This window comes from Pseudochaenichthys georgianus, chromosome 1, assembly GCF_902827115.2.
Source record: "Pseudochaenichthys georgianus chromosome 1, fPseGeo1.2, whole genome shotgun sequence".
Lineage (NCBI taxonomy): Eukaryota > Metazoa > Chordata > Actinopteri > Perciformes > Channichthyidae > Pseudochaenichthys > Pseudochaenichthys georgianus.
Window position 1 is genome coordinate 41,477,102 of NC_047503.1, and position 26,146 is coordinate 41,503,247.

The 26,146-nt window shown below is 41.6% G+C and overlaps 1 protein-coding gene across 3 annotated transcripts in view; it reads left to right on the forward strand.

Annotated features, from left to right (window-relative positions):
* Positions 1-1,840: 1,840 nt before the first annotated feature.
* LOC117449745 (vascular cell adhesion protein 1-like) overlaps positions 1,841-26,146 on the forward strand; it is a 29,394-nt gene continuing 5,088 nt past the window's right edge. The window contains exons 1-7 of one of the 3 annotated variants that reach the window (XM_034087610.2): positions 1,843-2,052; positions 2,548-2,820; positions 3,937-4,266; positions 5,070-5,330; positions 5,752-6,039; positions 20,658-20,987; positions 24,711-24,968. In XM_034087610.2, the coding sequence (XP_033943501.1) occupies positions 1,980-2,052; positions 2,548-2,820; positions 3,937-4,266; positions 5,070-5,330; positions 5,752-6,039; positions 20,658-20,987; positions 24,711-24,968 (1,813 nt within the window). In that variant the 5' untranslated portion in view covers positions 1,843-1,979. Of the gene's footprint in view, positions 2,053-2,547; positions 2,821-3,936; positions 4,267-5,069; positions 5,331-5,751; positions 6,040-20,657; positions 20,988-24,710; positions 24,969-26,146 lie in introns of all 3 variants that reach the window. The other 2 variants (XM_034087618.2, XM_034087626.2) reach the window with 2 other exon arrangements.

Genomic DNA, 26,146 nt, shown 5'->3' on the forward strand with positions numbered 1-26,146 from the left:
TGTAGTTACTTTTCACAAGTCAGTATCCCTCCGCGTCTGAGAACCGTTACAACCATATGGTTACGTCCGTCACGAAACTAACTAACTAACAAAGCTTAAAATGGAAACATTTAAGGTTAACTTCGACCTCCGGGGTGGCCTTACTATGGAGGAGTGGATTGGGAAGTGCCTATCTCCAGAAAAAAAGCACCTAAATGACGACAATGCTGTCTGTCTATTATGTTCTCTAGCTGTTATTGTTGTTGCATAGCAACCACCTCGCACTATGTTTTGTGCAGAAGGCAACGGAGGGACTATTTTATTTTGAGCATCATTATTTAATAATAAAAACTATTTAAATTGGAGTGTGTATTTTTCTTTCACATTGCCAGCCACACGTGGTAACCGTTTTATAAATGCAATAGCTCACTTCAGGCCGTGATATACGAATATCTATACAATATGGTTGTCGGGCCGAACCAAGCCATAGCACAACAGTGCTGGAGCAGAACAACAGTCTGGAGGAAGAAGTGGGCCGGTCGGAAAATTCACTAGCAATCTCCCCTCCCAGAGCTGCCCCCTCCTCCCGTTGACAATTTACTAGCGATAACGAGGGCCGGTCGAGATTCCCGGGATGATTTTTATTCCCAGTACGCCACTGAACGTAGCTATTATGTAAGGTGCTGGTAAATATATATATATATATATATATATATATATATATATATATATATATACTGTGCTTCCTCCCCCCCAAAAAAAGTTGTAAATCAAACAAGTGAAGTACATGTTAAGCCGTGGAGGGCTGGAGTTTATAAACCAAAGAGTAACCGCCCTTACGGGACGCTGTTAAAAGTAAAGCGAACGCACCCGCAAGGACACCTGGCCTCCTATTGGTTGAGGGATTTTGACAGGATTGTTGCACAAAAGTTTCGAGCGCGCACAGAATAATTCTGAGAGCAGAAAAAGTTTCGAGCGCGCACAGAATAATTCTGAGCAGCAATATATCTGAGTGCAAGCGTACAGTTTTAGCACAAGCAGAGCAAATCTAAGTGCAAGCAGGCACTATTTGAGTGCGAGGGCACTATTTGAGTGCGAGGACAGAGTTTGAGGGAAATAAATACATAAAGTATGCTCTCAAATTTAAATACCACGCTCTTGAATAAAGATAGGGAATAACCCCCATATTAGCCTATCACGTACAATGTGTTGGAGCGCTAGCCAATAGGAGCAAGAGTGTTACGTAGTGATGGCGTTATGTTACAGAAGTAAACAAAGGAGTCCAATGGAGGCGTTTCAGGCAGGGGGGCAGTGTGTGGGAGAGAAACTCCTTCTGGAGGGAACACAGGGATTTTAACCTTTGAAGACCATTTACATGCACAAAAACGTATAACTCACTAAAGGAAAGGAAACCAAAAAAGGAAAATAGAGCCTCTTTAAATAATCAAACAAAATGAAAAAACCCTATTTTATTAGTTGTATTGTTTTCTGCCGGCAGCCCTATAAGCTATAAAACAGGTGAATGGAGCATTTATGTTGACATGTGTTCAATTTCGGTCCTTTCTTGGATTTTCCTATAGAGTTAACTGCCCTGATTTTTAAGTAATTCAACCTTTCCCTCTTATATGAGATTCATGTTATCTCTTTCCTATCAGCATCAGAATTCCTCTATTAGTGTTACAGCAGAAGTGGCATTGTGGGTAAATGCTTCAGAGTCAGGACATAAAGAAAAGATAATCGAGGTATAAGATTACATGTTTTGTTTTTGTATTGACTCTGGAGACGTTGAAATGCTTCACTTTCACTTTCAAAATACAGTAGGAAAAAAATAAACGTAGACAGGATGTGTGATGTGAAAACAGGCTGCGCTGCCAGCATTGTTCGAGTCACTTCAAAAGAAAACCAAAAGACAGAGTGGATTCATTTCACCTCCTGACTGCCTTTGGGGTTCATGTTCGACGCTTGATGGTTTTTCTATTACTTCAAAATAACTAGGAAAAATGTTTTTCCATTTGATTCTTTTGGTTGTTTCTATGATGACGTTCCTGCCCAGCTCCCATCAGTCCAGCTGTGGTAAGTTAAGAGATTTCTATCTGTTGTTTTCTTTGGGGGATTCACACTTCTCCCTGTATTTTTTATTTTGAACTATAATTATATTTTGCCTTTATAAAATCACACTGTTTTTTTGTGTTGTTTTTTCAAGTATTTAGTTCTTGTGTAGTGATGGATAAAAACCCCTTATTATTTGATCAAGCAAAAGTGACGTTGTCTTATTGTTTTAGTATTTTCTTTATTGGTATTATATGTTATATCATTTATGGTACATATTTATAGTTGTAATGCTCAGGTGGGATGCATTTAATTGCATTTGTAAGCTTTTTATACACTAGAACTTGAACATGCAAATATCTTGGATTCTTCAAAACACAAACTACTCCATGCAGTACAAATACATGTCGTACATATAAGGATGTATGACAGGGTTGAGTGCTTTCGAAGTGTAATCCGATTGCTAATTTCACATTTAGCTGTTTAAACCGATATTGTGAAATGTGTGTTACTGTACAGATCACAACTGTGCAGATAAACCTCGGTTCACTCCATCCAGACTGGTGGTGCAGTTTGGGAAGCCGGCCTCCGCCCACTGCTCCGTGTGTCAGCCTGGATGCAATGTCACTATGTTTAATATTGAAATTCCTATTGGAACCAAGGAAACAAATGGAACTGAGATTACATGGACGGTCAACGAAATGACTGAGTGGACCATTTCTCCAATGTGCTATTATCACAATGACACTACTAATGTGCATTGTTGCAGCGACCTGCCTATAACCGTCTACAGTGAGTCACAACAACTGTTTATATTCATCAATTATAATCTAACACAGTGGTGGGAAATACAGTCACTTAGTACATTCACTGCAGTGCTGCAGTTAAGTACACTTTTTTTTGTGACCAACTTGTTATTGTTTTGTTTTTGTTGCCCTCCCAGTGGGACTTACATACACAGATACAAATTATATAAAATAAAATAATACAAAAAGACAAAGACAAAATATAGGGAATCCCTTTCCCATGCCACCCCGCCCCTCCCCCGTCCCACCCATCTTGCCATTTCACAGAAAATCCTACCTGATGTTTGTTAGCAATCGTCTGAGTTCATCTATCTATTATATTAAGTTAAGTGTAGTTAAGTACACTTTTGAGGAACTTTTACTTGGCTTCAGTTTGTATATTTATGCTACTTTGGATGCTTGTAAAGTACTTTTTACTCCTCCAAATGTTACTTTACAAGTTCATATTATTAATACAAAATATATGTTTTAAATGTATTAAAATATACAAAAACCAGAACATATATTATATCTAATGAATAATGATGAACCATTATGAATTAGGATTCATGGCAGTAAACTTATTTAAAAATACTGAATCCTTTAGCTGATGCTTTTATGTAAAACGACTTACAATAAGTGATGACAACGCATTAAAATGAGCTCCATCTTTACCATCTGCTCTACTTTTTTTACTTCTACTCCGCAACATAGAGGTACAATGTGTACTTATACATTAATTTAACACCTTTTAGTTACTTTACAGATTTGGATTAATGATGTGAATTATAATCAAGTGTTAAATCAGACTTTAGTTCCACCTGGAGTAAATTCACAAGCTAATGCATCAATACTTATAAAACATATCATATATATTATTCTGAAATGGGCCAATCTGCATAATGACTACTTTTGGTACTTATAGTATATTTTGATGTTAATACTTTTGCTCAAGTATCACTTTGAAAGGAGCACTTTTATTTGTAACAGAGTATTCCTACACTCTGGTACTTTTACTTTTACTGAAGTACAAGATCTGAGTACTTCTTCCTGCTCTGCATAAAGTGTAGGTGTTTTAATTATGTTTCATGGAGATACTGAAGGTGTCCGTTTGTCTCCACAGAGCCTCCAGAGAATGTTTCCTTCAGCGTTCACCCTGGTGTGCCGATGTCTGAGGGTCAGCAGTTCACTCTGCAGTGTGAAGTACAGAAGGTTGCTCCTGTGGGAAACCTCAGAGTGACTTTCTACAGAGGACAGACGGCACTGGGTCTCACGCAGAGCAGCATCAACACAGATGAGAAACCAGTGAGCGAGGTCTTCACTTTGAACATCACCTCCACTAAAGAAGATGATGGAGTCCAGTTCTGGTGTGAAGCCAAGCTGGAGCTGGGAGCTGACGGACCACAGCCTCCTCCAGTGGTGGGGTCAGAGAAACTCACTGCTGCAGTCCTCTGTCAGTCCGACTAAATTATTATTACTTATTTATGCATTATAATAATCTTCTTTTTCATGTCCACACTATCATTACATTTATTTGCATTGTTTATGTTGTCATTTTAATATGTTTTGGAAGTTTCAGGGAGTTTGTGATGTATTGCTGCACGTAAAGCACCCTGTTGCAAATGCGTTACACCGACCTGTAGATGACCAAAAATAGTAACTTAGGAAAATTATTGTTGGGAGAATACTGAATGTACTCTTCCAATATCAGAGTAGCACATGATAACAAAGGCCCAACGTAGCTGTGTACGTGACCGGATGTATGATTGATTAGAAGAGCGTCAGGACACACTTTAGACATATGATAGCTATGTGATTAACATGATGATCCCGCCTCTATGGAGATAGACATATGACTGTCATGTTTATTGCTTACGCAGACCTTAGCTAATCTGAACTAAGCATTGAATACTGCTTTGAACCGGTATTCCTCCATCTTGTGACTCTCTCTTGTATATCAGCATGTGAAGGACACTGTTCAGGGAACTATTTTGTCCCACGCAGCTCTGTGTGTGATGACTACTTCCATTCTTGCAAGGATAATAAATACATGGATGCTAATATTAAAGCTCAAGCCGGTGACGAGTGATATTTTTCCTAACAATTATCTATGCAAAAAAATCCCCCAAATCACTGCCTTAGATGATAATTTGGTTACTAACTGATTCATTTTTAATTGTGCTTGTTTGTCAATTGAATTGTGCTTTTTTACAGATGTTGAATGTATCTGTCTCTTCCTCCTCAATCCCCTCACAGATAAGCCTCAGCTAGAGGCATCCGTACCTCCGGATCCGATCATCATCACAGAAGGAAACCCTCTGACGCTGAACTGCTCGTCTGTGGGAAACCCCCCACCATCTTATACATGGACGGCGCCCCCGTCAAGAATCACTTCCCCCTCCAATGGCATCGTCTTCATCATCAAATCTATAACTCATAAAGATGAAGGGTCGTACACCTGTTCAGTCCGCAATGCAAAAGGAGAAATCACTGTTCAGTTTAACGTGACGGTCCAAGGTAAGTTAAAGGGGACCTCTCATGCTTTTTGCGGTTCTCCCTTTCCTTTCTCATGTGATAAGTGTATGTGATAACAACATGAGTGTGTCCATGTATATCAAGGCAAGGAATGGGGAATATTGTTGTATAGATACATTATTAACTGTCTGAAAGTAAAACATAGCTTAATATATTGGAGCCATTTGAACCCAAGTACAACAAATGTTTTAACAAAACTGGAAAGAGGGTTGGGGCCACGGGACATTTTCTCAATAGCCTTTAAATCTGAATTTAATTTTGAAATGTTCTGACTTTATTCTCAAATACATTTTCAGCATGTGGCCCTTATCATCTTCCATTTGCAGTTAATACAATACACCTAATCAAAGATTACATGAGAGGAAATGTCATTGATGTCGGTCCTTTTGTCTATTGTCCGTAGATTTACGTCCAACCACACTGCCGACAACAACAACATCAACCCCACCCACCACAATGATAACAACAACATCAACCCCACCCACCACAATGATAACAACAACATCAACCCCACCCACCACAATGATAACAACCACATCAACCCCCACCACAATGATAACAACCACATCAACCCCACCCACCACAATGATTACAACCACATCAACCCCGACTACCACAAAGACAACAGCAACAACAACAACAACAACAACAACAACAACAACAACAACAACAACAACAACTCCAAACAAAGGTACCAGCAGCAAACAGCTCCACAGCTTCATGATGTGTTTCCTGCTTTTATTCTCTGCTCTGGTGTGAGTTCATTTCCAGAGAACGTAGAGGAGGTTGTTTAAACATTAGCATGTCATGTGTTTTCCACTAGAGAAGATATCTGGGAAATGAAATGTATTTCATCCATGGGTATATGTAGTTCACATTTGATATCAATAAACCCAGTTTTCTAAGTACATTGAGAATCCAGCCCATTATTTCAGACCTTTTTTCCAATGTCATGCAGATATTTCACCACTAGAGGGCATTACATTACCCTGCATGTATTGAGACCATGAGGTTTGTTTACAGATGGCACTTTAAGCCACCGATTACTTAATTTTTTACTTAATGTTTTACATATTATTTACACTGCACTTTATTTCTTTCAGCTGAGGGGTCCTTGGACTGAAAACATTTTTAATTAACGATATAAATGACATTAAAACACACACAGATATGGCAGAACACAGACACGAGTGGCAGTAAATGCAAAGTAAATTGTGTTATATATTTAAAAAGAAAACACAGAACAGCTTGAATTACAGTTGCTCACATGTCTTGTCCTTGTTGGACTTGTTTCTTCATAATTCAATACTTTTGCCAACCTATAAGCATTTTCCTTTTATCCTTTCTGCTTGTGTGCGGTTTAATTATTAATCTCTATTAGAGGCTTCCTCCCTTCTTTCCCGGAATTACCAGTCAGGACATCTAAGGTAAAGTAAGGTGAGCTGGGTTTGTTTTTAAAGCATTTTAGACATAGAAGCAACTCAAAGTGCTTTGCATTCTGACTCGCATGCAACAAATGAAACGGAAATTCAGACCATTCATAAAAGGGAGATACTATTAATACAATGATAATAATAATAATAATAATTAATGTTAGTACTTTGAAATACAATGAATTTATAGGATTCAGAAGTATGATCATATACTATCTTTAAACAACCTCAGAAAAGCAGCAGTAAACATTAAATGTTAAGCCTTGATACAATTTGAGGAAGAAGAAGTATTCAGATCCTTATCTTAAAGGCGGGGTAGGTAATTCACTTCAGAAACACTTTTTGTCATATTCCATGGAATGCTCTTAACATCTCGATAGCAATGAATATATTAAATACTTTGACAATAAATACATTAAAAAAATGTCATCTGTGGAAGCCGTAGTACTGTAAAAAGCACGACCAATCATCTGAGCCGGCCCGGCTAAAATAACTGGATGGCCTACCTGCCTGTCAGCCTTCCATCTGTGCACAAACTTATCTCGTGCCCTCATTGGTCATGTGCGCGTTCGTGTGTTGGAGGAGGGGCTCTGTAAGGAAGTCTGAAGGAAGGGGCAGATTTTTTTCGGCTGCGTACTTTCAAATTCTAGTGTACTCGAGCTGGTTTCTCCATTCTTACCTACCCTACCTTTAAGTAAAAGTTGTAGAGCCGATGAAAGGGAGTCACAGGCGGTGTGTTCAGTATGGAACTCCACTTTATTTTCCATTTGTAACAAGACAAGGTAAGTACATCTGCTCGTTGCTACTGTCAAGCTAGCATGAATACCACAACACGGTACCCTCACTAACAGGTCCGTGTTGCAACACACAATATACCCAACGGTGAATTATGTCTCATAACGTGTCACCACACAAGCCCCCCCAGAATTCACCCATATACAAAGTCTGCGTGGCGAGGAGGAACGACAGGCCAACCCCCACGACTCCTGAGCACGGAAGCCGGGAAGGCGACCCCTGCATGGGCGGCTGCCGGAAAAAGCGGGACCGGAACAGTGGGTCCTAATTCGGTGACAGGGATCAAGGCCGGGGGGCGGCCTCGTCGCGGAGGCCGTGCCATCACCACTGGCTGGTCCAAATCCAAGTGGGCAGCCTTCACCCGGTCCACCGAGACGTGCTCGGCCTTACCACCCAGGTCGACCACCAAGTGCTTGTCCCCGTGTTCCAAGACCTGGAAAGGCCCATCGTGAGGGGGGCGCAGGGGGCCTCTGTGCGTATCGTGTCGGATGAAAACGTGCTCCGCCGAGCTGAGCTCCACAGGAACCCGGGACACCTGAGTACCGTGCTGAGCAGTGGGTATCGGAGCAAAAACCTCAGCGGCGTCTTGCAGGACAGCTCGCTGGGCCGTCGCCGACCAGGGAGCCGATGCGTCGGGGAGGAAATCCCCTGGAACCCTCAGCGGCTGACCTTCGACCATCTCAGCCGTGAAGCACTGTAGATCCTCTTTAGGCGCGGTCCTCAGGCCCAGCATCACCCAAGGCAGCTTGTCGACCCAATTACCGTCCGTTAGGCCGGTTCTGAGTGCTGCCTTCATGGAGCGATGGAAACCCCGGTCCGAGGAATTGTCTGAAGGGGTGCCAAACCGACACACCCACGTTGCAATGAAAGCCCGGGCTATGTCAGCCGCCGACGTCAACACGAGAGGAACTGCCTCCGGCCAACGGGTCGTCCTGTCCACCATGGTAAGGAGATAGGAAAAGTCCTGAGAGGAGGGTAATGGACCAACCAGATCGATGTTGACGTGGTCAAACCTCTTCTCGGGTACCAAAAAACGCTCCAAGGGGGCCTTCGTGTGGCGGTGCACCTTAGCGCGCTGACAAGCCACGCACTCACCAGCCCACGCACTCACGTCCTTTTTCAGCCCCCGCCAGACGAACTTCGCGGCCACCATGCGCACCAAAGGTTTCCCGCCGGGTTGTGACAGGTCGTGCACCGCGCCAAACATGGAACGCCTCCAACTGCCGGGAATGACCGGACGCGGCAGGCCCGTGGAGACATCGTACAGGAGAGTAACGCCCTTTCAGGGCCTGGACGCTGGGATCCGTGACCTGGTCCGCCGCCATGCGGGTATAGTCGAGGCCCAACTGGACGGCCCCGATGACGACCCTGGAGAGGCAATCTGCGACCAGGTTCGATTTGCCAGCGACGTGCTTAATGTCTGTGGTGAACTCCGAGATGTAGGAAAGCTGCCTCTGTTGACGAGCAGACCAATGCCCCGCCACTTGGACATGGCAAATGTGAGCGGCTTGTGGTCAACGAACGCCGTAAATTCACGGCCTTCCAGCCTAAAACGGAAGTGCCGCACGGCCAGCCGGAGTCCAAGGAGCTCCCGGTCAAAAGCGCTGTACCTGCGTTCCCTGGGCGACAGCTGATGGCTGAAAAAGGCGAGTGGCTGTCAAGCGCCCTCCACCCACTGCTCATGCACCGCACCGACGGTGTAGTCCGATGCGTCTGTGGTAATGGAGATGGGAGCCGTGGATGACGGATGCGCCAACAGGCCCGCCTGAGCCAGCACAGTCTTGACCTCCTTAAAAGCAACCTCAGCTTCCGCCCCCAGTCGATCTCCTTGATGGGGGCCTTTCCCTTCAAAGCCTCATACAGCGGCCGCATAATGTGGGCGGCCCGGGCGATGAAACGGTGGTAGAAAGTCACCATCCCCAGGAACTCACGGAGCGACCGGGCCGTGTGCGGGCGAGGAAACGCCGCAACAGCCTCAACCTTCGCCAGCAGGGGTGCTGCCCCGCCTTTGGTGACGTGGTGCCCGAGGAAGTCAATGTCAAACAGGCACTTTGCAGGGTTGATTATCAGCCCGTGTTGGCTGAGCCTTGTGAAAAGGGCTCGAAGGTGGGTCAGGTGTTCCTCCACCGAAGTGCTGGCGACGAGTATGTCGTCCAGGTAGACAATCACAAACGGTAAGTCCCGCAGCACCGAATCCATCAGGCGCTGGAACTTTTGAGCGGTATTCTTGAGCCCAAAAGGCATCCGCAGGAACTCGAACAAACCAAACGGCTTTATCACTGCCGTTTTGGGAATGTCCAGGGGATGCATGGGCACCTGGTGGTATCCACACACACCAGCGTACCCGCCAGGTGTGCTGAAAAGTCCTGAATGTGCGGCACCGGGTAGCGGTAGGGTGTCGTGGCGTCGTTGAGGCGGCGGTAATCCCCACATGGGCGCCAACCGCCGTTAGGCTTGGGAACGATGTGCAGAGGAGAGGCCCAAGGACTCACAGACCGGCGGATGATACCCAGGTGTTCCATGGTCGAAAACTCCGCCCTCGGATTTAACCACCGGGCCCTGGTGTAGACCGGGGGACCTTCGGTGGTAACGTGGTGCTCCACCCCATGCTTGGTGGTGAGCGCAGAGAAGGTGAGCAGCGTCAGGTCCGGCAATTCGGCCAACAGCCTGAGAAAACTGTCTGCCCCCGACAGCGAGCCTGACAGCCCGTTGTACGCCGCCTTGCCAAGCGTACACACCAGGGAGGAAAACGTCAAGGCATCAACCAAGCGTTTGTTTCTAACGTCCACAAGGAGTCCGTGAGCACATAAAAAATCTCCCCCGAGGAGGGGAAAAGAAATGTCTGCCGTCACAAAATCCCAGTTGAAACGCTGTCCTCCAATACATTAAGACATAGGCCTCACGTCGTAAGTGCGGATGGGGCCGACATTAGCTGTCGTCAACTGCGGTCCGTGTCCCCCTCGAGCGACGTCCTCCCTCGACGCAGGAACCACGCTCCGTTGGGCGCCCGTGTCACAAAGAAACCAGCTTCCCGAGACACTGTTGCTAACGAAGAGAAGCCTGCTCGTGTCGCCAACGCTCAGGGCCACTACCGAGCGCCGGCTCTCTCGTTTCCCGGAGGTTTGTAACGGCAGGGAGCGATGCACTTCTTCGCCTTAGCCCGGAACCGCGCGTGGTAAAAACACTCTCCTGTGTCCCCACGCCGGCTTAGCACCGCCACGGCCTGGCAAGTGGCGCAGGAACATCTCTACAAACAAAATCCGGGGATCTCCCCCCCCCCCAGCAGATTCAGCATCTTCTCCATGAGCTGGGATGGCTTTCTGTCTCCTAGGCCTTGGATCTCAAGAATCTGGCGAGCCCTCTCCTTAGCAGATAAGCTAAATGTCTCTTAAGCACACTGTCCCGAAGTTGACACACGAATATGGAATTGTGAATTTCGCACGAAGAATGGTTTCTCCATTCTTACCTACCCTACCTTTAAGTCAAAGTTGTAGAGCCGATGAAAGGGAGTCACAGGCGGTGTGTTCAGTATGGAACTCCACACTTTATTTTCCATTTTTAACAAGACAAGGTAAGTACATCTGCTCGTTGCTACTGTCAAGCTAGCATGAGTACCACAACACGGTACCCTCACTAACAGGTCCGTGTTGCAATACACAATATACCCAACGGTGAATTATGTCCCATAACGTGTCACCACAAAGTACTATTAGTACCCTGTAAGAATACTCCAGTACAAGATGAAGTACCCTACTGAATTTAAAATCTCACTTAAGTAAAAGTATAAACGTAATGTCACCATTATGTACAAAAAGTACTTAAAGTAAAGGTATAGTTTGAGAAGTAAAATATTCCCTGTGCATGCTATAACCTTTAATAATTATATGTGGAACTTGTAATACATACATAAATAAATAAATATTAATGTCTAAATAAAATATTTTTCAAAATCCCAAGGTAATATGTCCATAGCTGTATACAAATACCAGTTCATACAAAGTTCATACAAATATGAACTTTTTGAGAAGTTGGACAGCAAAGTGGAGGTAAAATAAGTAAACAAGTTTTAAAGTCCTGAAGACAACAGTGAGAATTAACTTGTTTACATGTGCTCAGGTACATTTAAAGGGCTCACAGTGCAAATTAAGATAATGTAACCAACCTGAGTATGTCATTTTAATTTGTCATCTATTGTTACTAAGCCATGTGAATGAGAACATTGAAATATTAGCTTAAAATTACAGGAAAGGACAAGGAAAAAAGTCTTCATTAGGCTGTGAGTCAGTAATAAAAACATCTGTATGTAAGCTTTTCTAATGCAACACGTTGTGACTCAACATGACTTCAGTGATTGATTTATTCATCTGAAGATGGCTTCCTGTTGAGATCAGACTGAAGTTTAGTAACACTTCTTTCTACATCCCCTCTCTAAGACTTATCTTTGAGGCTCAACTTCCTCTTGGTAGACCTCAGCTGATGTACTTTTGTGTTTCACTTCTGTTATTCAATTTGCAGAACTGGAAAACTTATTTTAAATGGAATAAGGTTTGCACAATGTAGGTGGTTTACAGAGTGTGGACATTCATTTTTCAGAGTAACTTGTACCCAAAGTCAGTCATAAACACTTTTAGTTTGCATACATTGAAAGTAAATTAATCAAACTTGTAACTTTAATTTCAATAAAGGTACACAAGGCTACTCTACCAATCCAATCCAATCCACTTTATTTATATAGCACATATTAAAAACAGAGGGTTTATCAAAGTGCTTTACAGAAAACATAACATTATAATAAAATATAATATTACAATAATAGATAAAAGGCACACATAAGAATAGATAAAAGGCATACATAAGAATAAATACAAGGCCTTAAAAGGCTATGGACAGACAATAAAAGCATAAAAATCGATAAAACAGCTCAAACTGACTCGAAAGCGAGGGAAAAGGGGTGGGTCTTCAGGCGGGACTTAAAAGTTTGAAGGGTGGGACAATTTGACATGGGGAGGCAGGTCGTTCCAGAGCCTGGGGGCCTGGGGGCTACCGCTGAGAAGGCTCGATCTCCCCTGGTCTTTTTCTTAGTTTTAGGGACTACTAGCAGCAGCTGATCAGCCGACCTCAAAGCCCTTGAGGGGGTGTACACCTTTAGGAGGTCGGAGATGTACTGAGGGGCCAGCCTATTAAGCGATTTAAAAGCAAACAATAAAATCTTAAAATCAACTCTAAAATGGACAGGAAGCCAGTGGAGGGAAGCCAGAATAGGTGTGATGTGTTCATGCTTACGTGTTCCTGTAAGCAGCCGAGCCGCAGCGTTTTGTACAAGCTGCAGGCGTGCCAGCGAGGTCTAATTTAGGCCGGCATAAAGTGCATTACAGTAATCTAGACACGTAGAAACAAAGGCATGAATTACACGCTCAAAGTCTAAAAAGGATAAAACCGGTTTAATTTTGGACAGGAGCCTCAGGTGATAAAAACTGGACTCAACCACAGAGTTGATCTGTTTATCCAATTTAAAAGCACTGTCGATTTTGATGCCTAGTGACCGTGGGTTTTGCATATGGTTGCAGCGAACCCAGGTCAATGGAAGGGACATCATCATTTGGTCCAAATACAATGACCTCCATTTTGCTCTCATTTATATTTAAAAAGTTTAGCGCCATCCAGGCCTTTATGTCATTAAGTATATATAGCAGTGACTTCATCCTGATGTAATGTACATGACTCTGGGGAGATAATGGCCTTTAATCAGGGCCGTTTCTTCCTATATGCGGACTATGCGGGGGCATAGGGCCTACTTTACAAGTTTAATTCATACACACAAAGATGAACACAATTAGTAGAAGCGGGAAGGCTGAAGCATAGCTTGTGGAAAGTAGCCCTCCCGTGCATCATCCTAATACAGCGGCATTATTGCGTCAAAAACGTATAGAAATTAAGGAGTACAAAGAAATAAAGAAAACAGGAGAAAAAATTAAATAAAAGTTAGGGCAGGAAAACAATAAATGCATATATAGTTATATATATTTACGAAAACTAGATATAGGGTCATTTTCTGCAGTTTCAACTATCTTTTTTTGGAAATTAAAATACTATATATACATAGGTACTTGGAAAATGAATAATAATAATAATAATAATAATAATAATAATAATATATGCATAATTGCATATAAACATTGTGAACACTTATTTTCAAGTGACTTTTTTTACATTCATATGTTCACGCTGTGGTTTGGAACTGCTTTTGAATGTTATTAGGCATTTTGTTATGGAAAATGTTGTGCACAATCAGTACTGTTTTAAGCTGTACTATCTCAACACATTTGAATAGATTGAGTTTTTTTAAATATGGGAGTTGTGTGTTCATATTTACCAACACCACAGGCTATTCGTAATACTTTTTTTTGGGATGTTATTATTTTTTGTAGATTTGTTGAGTACGTGTTTCCCCATATTTCGGAGCAGTAGTAAAGGTAAGGGAGAAATAGACTGTTATAAAGAGTATATTTTCTTCAAGAATGTTCTTAGTATGATACAAAATACCTATTGTTTTTGACAGTTTAGTCTGTACATAAAGTGGTGGGGCACAACAAACGTAGATGTCTATATATAAGCTTCTGCAGTGAGGTTCATGGCTGGTGAGGCTCTGGCACTGACTCTTCAGGTTTACAAATATTATATTTTGACCTAAATCAAAATATAATATTATTTTCAAAAGCTTTTTTTGTCTGATGCTTCGATTAATTTTAAACAGACAGTTCAACAGAAGGATACCCAAAAAATTGAATTTTCTCATTTAAATATTGAATTGTTCTCTCTTAGTAAGATCCCACTTTCAAGAAAATTGCGGTCTTACCTTGACTTGAAGATGAAGTCCATTTGCCTATCCTTCTGGACAAACATCTCTATTACTTTTTTGTAAAAGTCCTCCTTATCTTCTTGGAGTTTCAAGAGTCTATCATAAATCTAATCGATAGATTTTTGATTCGAAAATGATAAAAGTAGGGTAGACATGTGGATATTATCCGGCTGAACAAAACGTACATTTATCTAACAGCTACGTTTCCCACAGATCTTATTTTGAGCTATTTTCTAAAATCCTATGGAGAAATCTCATTGCTTTTTGTGGAGGGAAGCCATGCGCAGCTTACTTCCTGGTTTTAGGACGCATCTCTCTCGTCTCCACTTCACACACCACACTTTTCGCGGCACACGTACTTACAGCCAATCAGCTCTGAATTATGTGAGATGAAGTATGGTGGGGATGGCAGCACTTTGCCCCTATGGTCATTATTTTTTGGCCACACACATTAAATAGGAAAATACTCTGAGCATGCGCAGTGTAGTTTTTACAGTCACCATTGACTTAGACAGTCAGAGGGAGGGGCAGGATCGGATTTTGTCCCACATGGCTCTAAACAGCTCAATAGGCACACACTGTAGACATTCATTAGAAGAACACAGACTAAAACAGCAATGTACAGACGAATCAGATGATTAAATATGATCTTAAAATATATTTTATACAACATCTGAGGAAGATGAAAAATGCAATTAAACATTGTTGAGAAAATGCTGCATCTCTTGCATGTATTGACATAGAGGAGCCTTATTGTTTACCTTTTTAATATCATTTTTTGTAATTTTTAATTGCTTGGTTTTCGTGAAATTAGCCTGTTTTCCTATTAAAATGTAACAGATTGATGTATCTCCACAGATCATCTTAAAGGCTTCGGAATCCCCCCTATTGTAGTTAAAACGCTGTCAAAACTAGGGCCCCCAAACAGCATCTTGCATAGGGCCCCCAACAAGCTAGAAACGGCCCTGCCTTTAATATAAACAGCCGGTCCTGGTTCGGGCTGTCTCTGTTTATCAAACGTCTCCAAATATCATGCCTCACTGCCTCCTTCTGAAACTACAGTTGTGCCAAAAATGAATGATTTTTTTTTTTAAATTGATCATTTTAGTGTCCGTGATGTACCACGTTAGCCTTTTGAACATCCGAGTTATCATGAATTACAGAGCTATAGTTACATATGGTAAACGTACATTATGATTGTTAATGCACTGAAGGTATGCACGGAGAAACTGATGTCATGTTATGCAAAGATACTGTCATATCTCAAGGTCTGAAAGTTTCCACACATTTACATGTCTCATCTTGTCTGCACATCAGTAGTGTCATGGCCTGGCTCTCGGCCATAACAAAAAGCGTGGGAAGGACAAGAATATATAGGAACATATATTTATTAACAAGAACTCAATGTACACCAAAACTAACACAAAGGCAAGGCAAAAGTGTAAGCGAAAGTGGCTGCTCTCGCAGAACTCTGCCGAGAGAGCGATCGAGAGTCTGACTCAGGCCTTTTACTGCTCTGGTACCGGCAGCCAGGTGTCCTCAATCAATGCTGATAGACAAAAGGGAGAACATTAAAGGGCCACACACACACACATCAGGAGATAGCAAGGCAGAGGTCGTCACAGTAGCTCAAACAAAAGTCGTTACTGCTAACCTGACCACGCCCCAACTTCAAACATGCTGAGACAAGCTGAACGCTGACTATCTAGTTTTGTGTAGCAACTTCCCGTTAAACAATAGAGGTACTTTATTCAGATCAGAGCTTATTTACAGTATGAAGTGAAATGTCACTTATTTTTCTGTTGCCGTAGGCGCACTTTTGTACATTATCAAATATATTTCAACGTTTTAACCCTTTGTTTTCTAGATCTTTAAACAAAAATCCTGACATATCATAGCTTTTTTCAAAACCTGCCAATATTAATGTTTATAATTGACATATTAATAAACGATTTTATAATGATGTATAAAGCGTATATTGTAGCCATCTGTAACTGCTATGTTGGCTTTTATCAGCTTTATTCCTAATCAACTTTTGTATTTTACGTTATCCGTAATCTATATGCTATTCCGATATTCCTGCTTACGCATAATGCTTAATTGTCAAGATGGTTTTGACATACAAGGAGTTTTTGTTGGTGTATAATGCCACATACATAAACACACTGAGAGAAACTAAAACGAGGAAAAATTCTATTAAATGCTGCTGACAAATATTGAAAAAAAAGGAAAATATGTCAAAGAATGTTTAAAAAGAGACCAGAAACATAATGCAAAAAACTAAAATACAATAAAAACATAACAATTACTGTAAAAAAATAGATAATAATATGTGCAATGTTACAATTGACCTGATTTAAAGTGTAGGAGCTGTTGCAGTACCGTTTTGACTTATATATATTTATTTATCTGCACTTTGTTTGTGTCTGTAAGCTAAGAAATGCCCAAATATCCCTTAAATGTAATACACACTATTGATAAAACCTGTATTGTAGGTGCTTCTGGTATGTTTTTGGTGGACTGACATGCTCTGCTTCTCGTTTCTTCACACCAGGCAGGGGCCATTAAAATATTTGACTCCCTGATATGGAGTCCTCTGTCTGGGCGTATGTAGGGGGAAGGGAAGGGGGGATTGGGGGGGATTGGGGGGGGGGGGGGGGGGGGGGGCAGGCAGAGGAGACAAATAACCAATGTTCTGATTTAAAAAGAAAATGAGGTTACAGTTAAAAAATCTGGAGTATGAAGGGAGAGATGTGGTGTGGGAGAGAGGGAGAAAAGGTTAGTCATAGTTCTGCTGTCTGTGAACTTGAGATATATTTGACTTTTCGTCAGTAAAGGGAGGAAGGGATCACAGGAAGGAGATAAGGGAATCTGCTTCCTGACCACTACACATTCCTCCACCCGAATAATAAGAAAAACCTCAGGGCCGAGTACTCTCAGCTCCAATGCTTGAGGTACTTTTGACTTTTGACTTGAGTATTTCCATCGTCTGCTAATACCAGAGGTGAAAAGTACATTTACTTAAGTACTGTATAGTTCAATTTTGACATACTTGTACTTTACTTGAGTATTTACATGTTGTGCTACTTTGTACTTCTACTCCACTACATTTATTTCATACCTTAAAATACTTAACAGATTTTGATGAATGATGTGAAATATAATCAAGTGTTAAATCAGACTTTAGTTCCACCTGGAGTAAATTCACAAGCTACCCTGCAGTATACAAAGTCATTCAAACTAGCTGCACCTTTAACAGCATTGATAACACTTTAATGATCAATCATTATACAATACGATACGATATACTTTATTGTCCCTGTAAGGACATTTGTTCTGGACTCCGTCCTGCAGTTCAGCATACATGTACAAACATAGTGGACATTAAGAGACATACACATATCATCAGTCATACACCACAGACGCACATACTGACTGTAGACAGACATTGAATATAGTATAGTATTGTCATATTTCATTATATTCTAATGCACTCAGTTTCCAACATTATTATATTGTGTGTAAATATTGCCTTTATTTTTTATTTGTCACAATAGCCTCTTTTTAAATAGCTTTCATAATTGCACAGTGTATATGGCATCTCCTTTCAACGCTGCTTGTCTTTATGTTGTGTACTATTTTTATGAAGTATCTTTGATTCAGTGAGTCATGACTTCATGGGTAAATCCGGGGAACTTGGCACCGGGTCACTCCTCGGTCACTGACCGGAATTCCCCAAAAATGCTTGGCAGCCCTCCCTCTGCCTAGTTTCATTTTCTCATATCGTTGTCTGTCTTACAATAACGCGGCAGGAAACGACAGCAGTCTTCCGAGCCTTATAAAGCTCTGCCTCTCTGAATGATCAAACTAATAGCTGTCTCGGTTTACTATTTCATTCGTTACAGCTTTTACTTTCAATTTCACTCGCACTCGCACTCGCACTCGCGCTCGGTCTTTTGGACTTCACCCTTTTTTATTACCGGACACCTCATCTAGCGGAAATAATGTTTTTCTGTTACATATTTGTGGTGGTTTCTTTGATTAACTTTCTGCCAGACTTCCACGTTTCCAGTTGTGGTAAGTTTTTCAAACGTGTGCTTTTATAAATATGTTATTGTCGGTTAATCTCACGTAACACCTGTCATGTATTCTTTAATGATTCCTGATGTTTTAATGTTTGTCAAGAACACTTTGTGACTATGTCTGTGAAAAGTGCTTTATAAATACATTTGACTTACTTACTTCCAATGTGATACCTTGTATTATAAGAGGGCGTTTCACACAGACATCCTGTCAAATACAGAATAGTGGTTTGTTTGAAAAGCGATTTGTATTGTCATACAGCACTTTTGCACTATTGTATCTGATTTAGGGACAATGGTTTTCCAAACTGTGTTACTACTGTATATCCCAGTGAAGTAGTAAGAAGTTCAGCCTTGTCGATGTTTCCATCCTCTATTGCTTAGTGTAGGCTACAGTTCTTATGGAAATATGAAAATAAGTTGTATCTCGTTTTTAACAATTATGTTAAAGGTGGGGTAGGTAAGTTTGAGAAACCGGCTCGAGATACACTTGTTATATTCCATGGAATGCTCTTAACATCCCGATAGCAATGAATATCTTAAGTGCTTTGACAAAAAATCCATAAAAAAATTTCATCTGTAGAAGCCGTAATACTGTAAAAAGTACAACCAACCGATTGGATGGCCTACCTGCCTGTCAGCCTTCCTTCGGGGCACAAACTTATCTCGTGCCCTCATTGGTCATGTGCGCGTTCGTGTGTATTGGAGGAAGGGCTCTGTGAGGAAGTGGCAGATTTTCTCCGGTTGTGTATTTTCAAATTCTAGCGATCTCGAGTCGGTTTCTCAAACGTACCTTTAACTTCGGATTTATTGAATGAGCAAGTTTGATTGTATTGCTCATTTTAAATCAGGCTGCTGAGAACATTAGAACAACTACAACATGTACAATGAAAAAGCCTGAATGTGTTTGTGTACGGTTAGAGTCACGCTGTTTAAACTCTATATTGTGTTATTTGCTGTGTGTTACAGATTACAACTGTGCAGATAAACCTCAGTTCATTCCATCCAGACTGGTGGTGCAGTTTGGGAAGCCGGCTTCCGCCCACTGCTCCGTGTGTCAGCCTGGATGCAATGTCACTATATTTGATATTGAAATTCCTATTGGAAACAAGACAACAAATGGAACTGAGATTACATGGACGGTCAACGAAATGACTGAGTGGAGCATTTCTCCAATGTGCTATTATCACAATGACACTACTAATGTGCAGTGTTGCAGCGACCTGCCTATAACTGTCTACAGTGAGTCACAACAACTGTTTATATTCATCAATTATAATCTAACACAGTGGTGGGAAGTAAGTACATTTCCTTAGGTAATGTACACTTTTTCTACTTAAAATATTATCCTACTTTAATGCTTTTAATCCACTATGACTCGGTAGCCGATATGATACTTTTTACTCCTCCACAGTTATTGGTTACCAGTTACTTTGCAGGTTTGTATTATTGTTATGAATATAAATGAACTTTTCAATCATGATGGACTATCATCATGACAGTATATTACCGATATAGATAGATAGATTGATTCAACTTATTGTCATTACGTAGTACAGGTACCATGTAACGAAACGGTTTCTCTGCATTTGACCCATCCTAGTGTTAGGAGCAGTGTGCTGACATTATGTACGGCGCCCGGGGAGCCGTGTAGGGAACGGTGCCTTGCTCAAGGACACCTCGGTAGCACTTGGTCTTTCCGGGACTTGAACTGGTGACCTTCCAGTTGCCAAGCCAAGTCCCTATCGACTTCGCCACCACCGCCATGTCATTATATTTCCAGTAGGAGACCCTTCCTTCCGACTGACTATAAGTGATAAAAAGTCATTAAATGTAGCTACGTCTTTACCAGCTGCACCATTTAAATGATGACGGTGTCACTCATTATAATCAAATGACATGATATATTCATCTCAAAAAGGCCTTCTGCATAATAAGTGCTTTTTGATTCTTGTACTTTTGTACTTTTACAAAATGAATTCAATGCTTTTACTCGGGGGAGAATAAGTCTAAACTGTGGCATTAATACTTTCACTCATAAGTAAAACAATTTGTCCGGCTCTAAGCTAACATCTAACAAAGTGTAGGGGCTTTAATTATATTTCATGGAGATACTGAAGGTGTCCGTTTGTCTCCACAGAGCCTCCAGAGAATGTTTCCTTCAGCGTTCACCCTGGTGTGCCGATGTCTGAGGGTCAGCAGTTCACTCTGCAGTGTGAAGTACAGAAGGTTGCTCCTGTGGGAAACCTCAGAGTGACTTTCTACAGAGGACAGACGGCACTGGGTCTCACGCAGAGCAGCATCAACACAGATGAGAAACCAGTGAGCGAGGTCTTCACTTTGAACATCACCTCCACTAAAGAAGATGATGGAGTCCAGTTCTGGTGTGAAGCAAAGCTGGAGCTGGGAGCTGACGGACCACAGCCTCCTCCAGTGGTGGGGTCAGAGAAACTCACTGCTGCAGTCCTCTGTGAGTCTGACCAGATCATTTAAACACCTCAAAGAGGCCCTATTCTGCGTGTAGGGGTGTTCCTTTCCTCACTGATATATAGCTTTGTGTGCATTCGTCTCCTTGAAACGCCTCCATTAGACTCCTTTGTTTACTTCTGTAACATAAAAACATCGCTATGTAACCGTTAGGAAAATATCGCTCGTCACCGGCTTGAGCTTCAATACTCAGTCTTCACACACAGAGCATTTAGTTCCTGAACAGTGTCCTTCACATGCTGATATCCAAGAGAGGGACTTGCACAGTCACAAGATGGAGGAATACCGGTTCAAAGCGGTATTCAATGTTTACTTCAGATTAGCTCCACGTCAGAAATGAGCATGATAGTCATACGTCTATCTCCATAGAAGCTGAATCATCATGTTCATCACATAGCTATCATGTGCCTAAAACAGTCCTGATGCTCTTCGAGGTAATCATAATTCCTGTTACGTACAGCTACGTAGGTCCTATACTGGGCTCTGGTTTCAGACAGAGGGTGAAAAGAGGTGCTGCAGCACAGGCAGTATGAGAAGAATAAAGAGCTTTTTGAACATTAAAGCATGGAGACATGTCCCAGTAGAGCAGGGGTGTCAAACTCAATTTCACCACGGGCCACATCAGCATTATGGTTGCACTCAAAGGGCCGGTTGTAACTTTAAGACTATATAAAAATACATATATAAATATATCATATATATAAAATAATGTATTATATTACATCATTGCCTCTGCATTGGATTATCATCGGATAGGGTAATAACTTCATAATTAACTACGTCTGAAAGCAGAAGTATTTTCAGTGCGTATGTCCCAAAATGATTTAAAAAGAAAAGCCAAATTCTGGAGAAAAAAGAAATAGAAGTGACATTTTGAAATAAAAATCTAATTCTGAGAAAAAGGAATTCTATGAAAAAATGCATATTTTGAAGAAAAAAAGGCAAATTCTGAGAAAAAAAGTCATATTTGAGATGCATTGTGGGACATGTAGTTTATGGGCAACGTGCTTCTGTAGCATGTAACCGTATAATAAACATATTATATTCTTTGCAAGCTCTTGTGGGGCCACATAAAATGAAGTCGCGGGCCGAATGTGGCCCCCGGGCCTTGAGTTTGACACCCCTGCAGTAGAGGAACAGAATACAAATATGAACCTGGAAATGAGCAGAATGTGTCCCCTTTAACACCATCTTGAAGGTTGGCCTCTTCTGCAGTGATGGAAGTGTTCGTGATCTTTAACTCAGAGAGGCTCATATCTATAGCGGCTCTAGGAAGTCCAAAAAAAGGCGAGAGGAGCTAAACACAGGAACTTAAACAAAACGGCTCCCATCCTTCCGTTCACTTGACAATTTATTATAAACAAGCACAAAAATATAGTACCAACAGTTGAGGTGAGATGGCGATTGTGACTGCGGTGAAATTGCGATAGAAAATGTGGGTAAAAGTTGCAGCAGAATAGAGACCTTGCATATGACTGCTCAAATACAATTATAATTGCAATGGATCACATGCAAAAGAAAAATAATGAGATTCAACCACTTGTTTTTAAGACACAGCTTCATACATTGGGGGTATTTTCAGACATGTTGAGGCACTTTCATTAACTCTTGTGTTTTTTATGCTTAAATGTTAGGTTTTAAAGTAACTAGTAACTAGCTATAGGATACATCAAGGGAAGTTAAAAAGAAAATGTGTTTTTCTTTGGGATTATTCACCAAGGTATAAGCGAAACAGGGTCTTCAGTGTGCGATGGAATATATGGAGACTCTCATCTGTCCTGTTATCAGTGGGAAGCTCGTTCCACCATTTTGGAGCCAGGATAGCAAAAAGGCGTGTCTTTGTTGAGGTTTACCTGGTTCCACTTCACAGAGAGGGAGCAGCAAGCCGATTGGCAGATGCAGAGAGAAGTGCACGTGTTGGAGTGTATGCTTTGATCATGTCTTGGATGTAGGATGGACCAGGTCCCTTTTAGATGGACCAGGTCCATTTTAGATGGATAGATACACCTTTTTTTGCTCCCGATCCGATTCCGATCATTTGATTTTGACAATCTGCCGATAACGATTTTTCCCGATCCGATCTTTATGCAATGCATTAAGAGAAAAAAAAGGTAACAGATAACGGCTGGTCATCCAACGCGATGAATTCAGCTATCTTGGCTGTTATTGTGTTGGCCTTGTCACTGTTCTGGGGCAGTTTCTCTTTCCTTTTGAAAGTCTCTGAAAGTGTCGGTTGTTTCAGTGCCGTTACCTGAGTGGCCGCTGTGTACTCGTCGTGTTGTTGTTGGTGTTTGTTTCTCAGGTGGCGTATTAGATTGGTCGTGTTGAACGTAGCTCTGTTCTTTCCACCACGCGGAACCTCTGCCTTGCAAACATTGCATCTGGCTGTTACACTGCCTTCGCTTTCAATTTTATAATACTTCCAAACTCCTGACATTTTCTCCGTCCCAACTCCCGAGTCACCAGCTGAACGTAACCTCTCGTTAGCTTACTGCTACTATTAGACACTGCGCCCACTCTGTTGCCAGATTTCAGAGGAAGAAGCAACCAGGTCTGAAAACAAGCCCAAAGAAAGCAACACATAGATGATCTTGTGTAATTTTAAACCAAAACTAAGTCCTCAGGATGACTTTAAGACGTGAACATGGTCATTTTTGTTTTGTAACATTAAATACAAAAAAAAAATTTATTAAAAAAAAAAAAAAAAAAAAATCCCGATCCCTGAATTTTTTTTCTCCCGATCCACGATTTTTTGAAAATCACGTGATCGGCTCCGATCCCCGATCACGTGATCGGATCGGGACATCTCTAATAGATACCGTAGATCAGGGGTGTCCAAACTACGGCCCGGGGGCCAAATGCGGCCTGCGGGCCATTTTGAATCGGCCCTCAGCAAATTCAGAAAGTATAATGTAATGGCCCACAAATGAAACTCGTGCTTTTCTTATATTGTACTTCTTAAATATATATATATATGTTGAAAACATTTTCTAACAAAGCTTAGTTGATAAAAGAAGAACAATAACTTATTTACATAATAAGCTTGAAATAGACCCTTCATATTTCCCCTTATGATAATCAATCTGAGGCGTCTGTTTTAAGGGATGAGCTGCCAACAAGATAACTGAAACCCTATAGAGAGCTGTGATGTAGGCTGTTTTGTGAAGCGTATTCATGTGTTGAGCCTAATTGACCTTTGCTAACTTATAACTTAACTTACGAGGCAATATACCTGACCTCTATAAGTGGCCCAGCCCTTCGTATATTTTTCTGTATGTTGCATTCGGTGAAAGAAGTTTGGACACCCCTGCCGTAGATAGATATATACTTATATATTACAGCATGGTAGGCCAGTACAGTTGTCTTGAAGCGTATTCTGGCAGCCAGTGGAGGGAGCGAAGAAGCGGCGTAGTGTTGGAGAACGTTTTCCTTTGAATTGTAGTGGAGATGAGGTATGAAGTGGCATGAAAGGAAGTCAGATTTTCACTTCAGTGCAACACTTTAGTAAACGTACTTGGGTCATTTTCAGCCTTATTACTGTCATCTAAACAAAAACATAGTGGTTTAAGGGAACCAGAAATTCTAACTTATTTTTAGGTTTAAGGACTCATTCCTGCACGACTCGCTAATGTGTGTATATTCTCATATTTGTGCCCATTTTACTGTAATGACGTGTTGTATTTCTTCCTCCTCAATCCACTCACAGATAAGCCTCAGCGAGAGGTATCCATAACTCCGGATCTGATCATCATCCCAGAAGGAAACCCTTTGAAGCTGAACTGCTCGTCGGTGGGAAACCCCCCACCATCGTATGAATGGACGCCCCCATCAAGAATCACTTCCCCCTCCAATGGCAGCGTCTTCTTCATCAACTCTATAACTCATAAAGATGAAGGGTCGTACACCTGTTACGTCAGCAATGAAAAAGGATCAATCACTGTTCAGTTTGACGTGAAGGTCAAAGGTGAGTTCAAACATCTTTTTTTATTTAGTACATACAAAAGATGCACAGGACATGACAGTGAGAGGAAAGGACAAAACCATATTTATATTTAATGTAAAATGCTATTTCTTGCACACTTAATGTAAATTGCCCTTCATAGTGTATATTTGACAGATAACAAAAGGCGCGTTCACACTGCAGTACTTTTCCCACTTTAGTTACGATATAGTTCCGAAATGTTGCGTTCACACCAAAAAGAGCCGGCACTAAAATTAGTTCATGAGAACCTTTTCACCCCCTTTTCCGTCCCTGCTATGCGGCTTTCACACCAGCGCTTTTCAGTTTCTAGCTCCGAGCGGGAGCTTTTCTGGTTCAGCTCCAGTTTCCCTTTTCAGCTCCCGCTCTGTGCACACCGCCCACTGGCGCCCCAGAGCTGCCCTTGCTGCGTCATGACGTCACCGTTTACATCGCTGATTTGCTCCCCAACGGCAGCTCACAACAACAACAACAACAACAACAACAACTGCGTCGGGTCGATGATCGTGTTGCTTTTAATCACACGAAGCCAGAATAAATTGAATAACGACTTCTCCAACCTTATACTTTTCTCCAGAGTGCCGTGGTTCATTGTTTATTAATGTGTTTCTGCAGCATTTACCGACCGCTGCAGTGCTGGCTGCTCTTCCACGGAGTTTATTCACTGCGGTCAAGCCAGCCTCCACTTGGGAAAACACAGTCAAGCCAGCCCGCACATGATATTGGGGTGCGCGAATATTAGAAGCATTACGGTAAAATCCCAGCGCTTATTCGGTCAATAACAAAAGCACCTATAAAAACAAACCAAACATATTAAATTAAGAAATATGTACTATATAATGTGATCAATAATTATTTAAAACAAACTACGTATAACTACCACGAGTAAATGTAAAATGTAAGGAGTTTCAAAATAAAAGTCCTTTGAAATCTCATATATGAGCTATCAGCCCTGTGTTTAGATAAGAATAAAACGAAATCTCTCCCTGATGCAAGACTCATCTCACTGCAGGGTGATAGAAGGACAGCCCATCTACTCACCCAGAAAAAATCAGGACATTCTGATGTGGAGTTTCAAAATAAAAGACCTTTGAAATCCCATATATGAGCTATCAGCCCCGTGTTTAGATAAGAATAAAACGAAATCTCTCCCTGATGCAAGA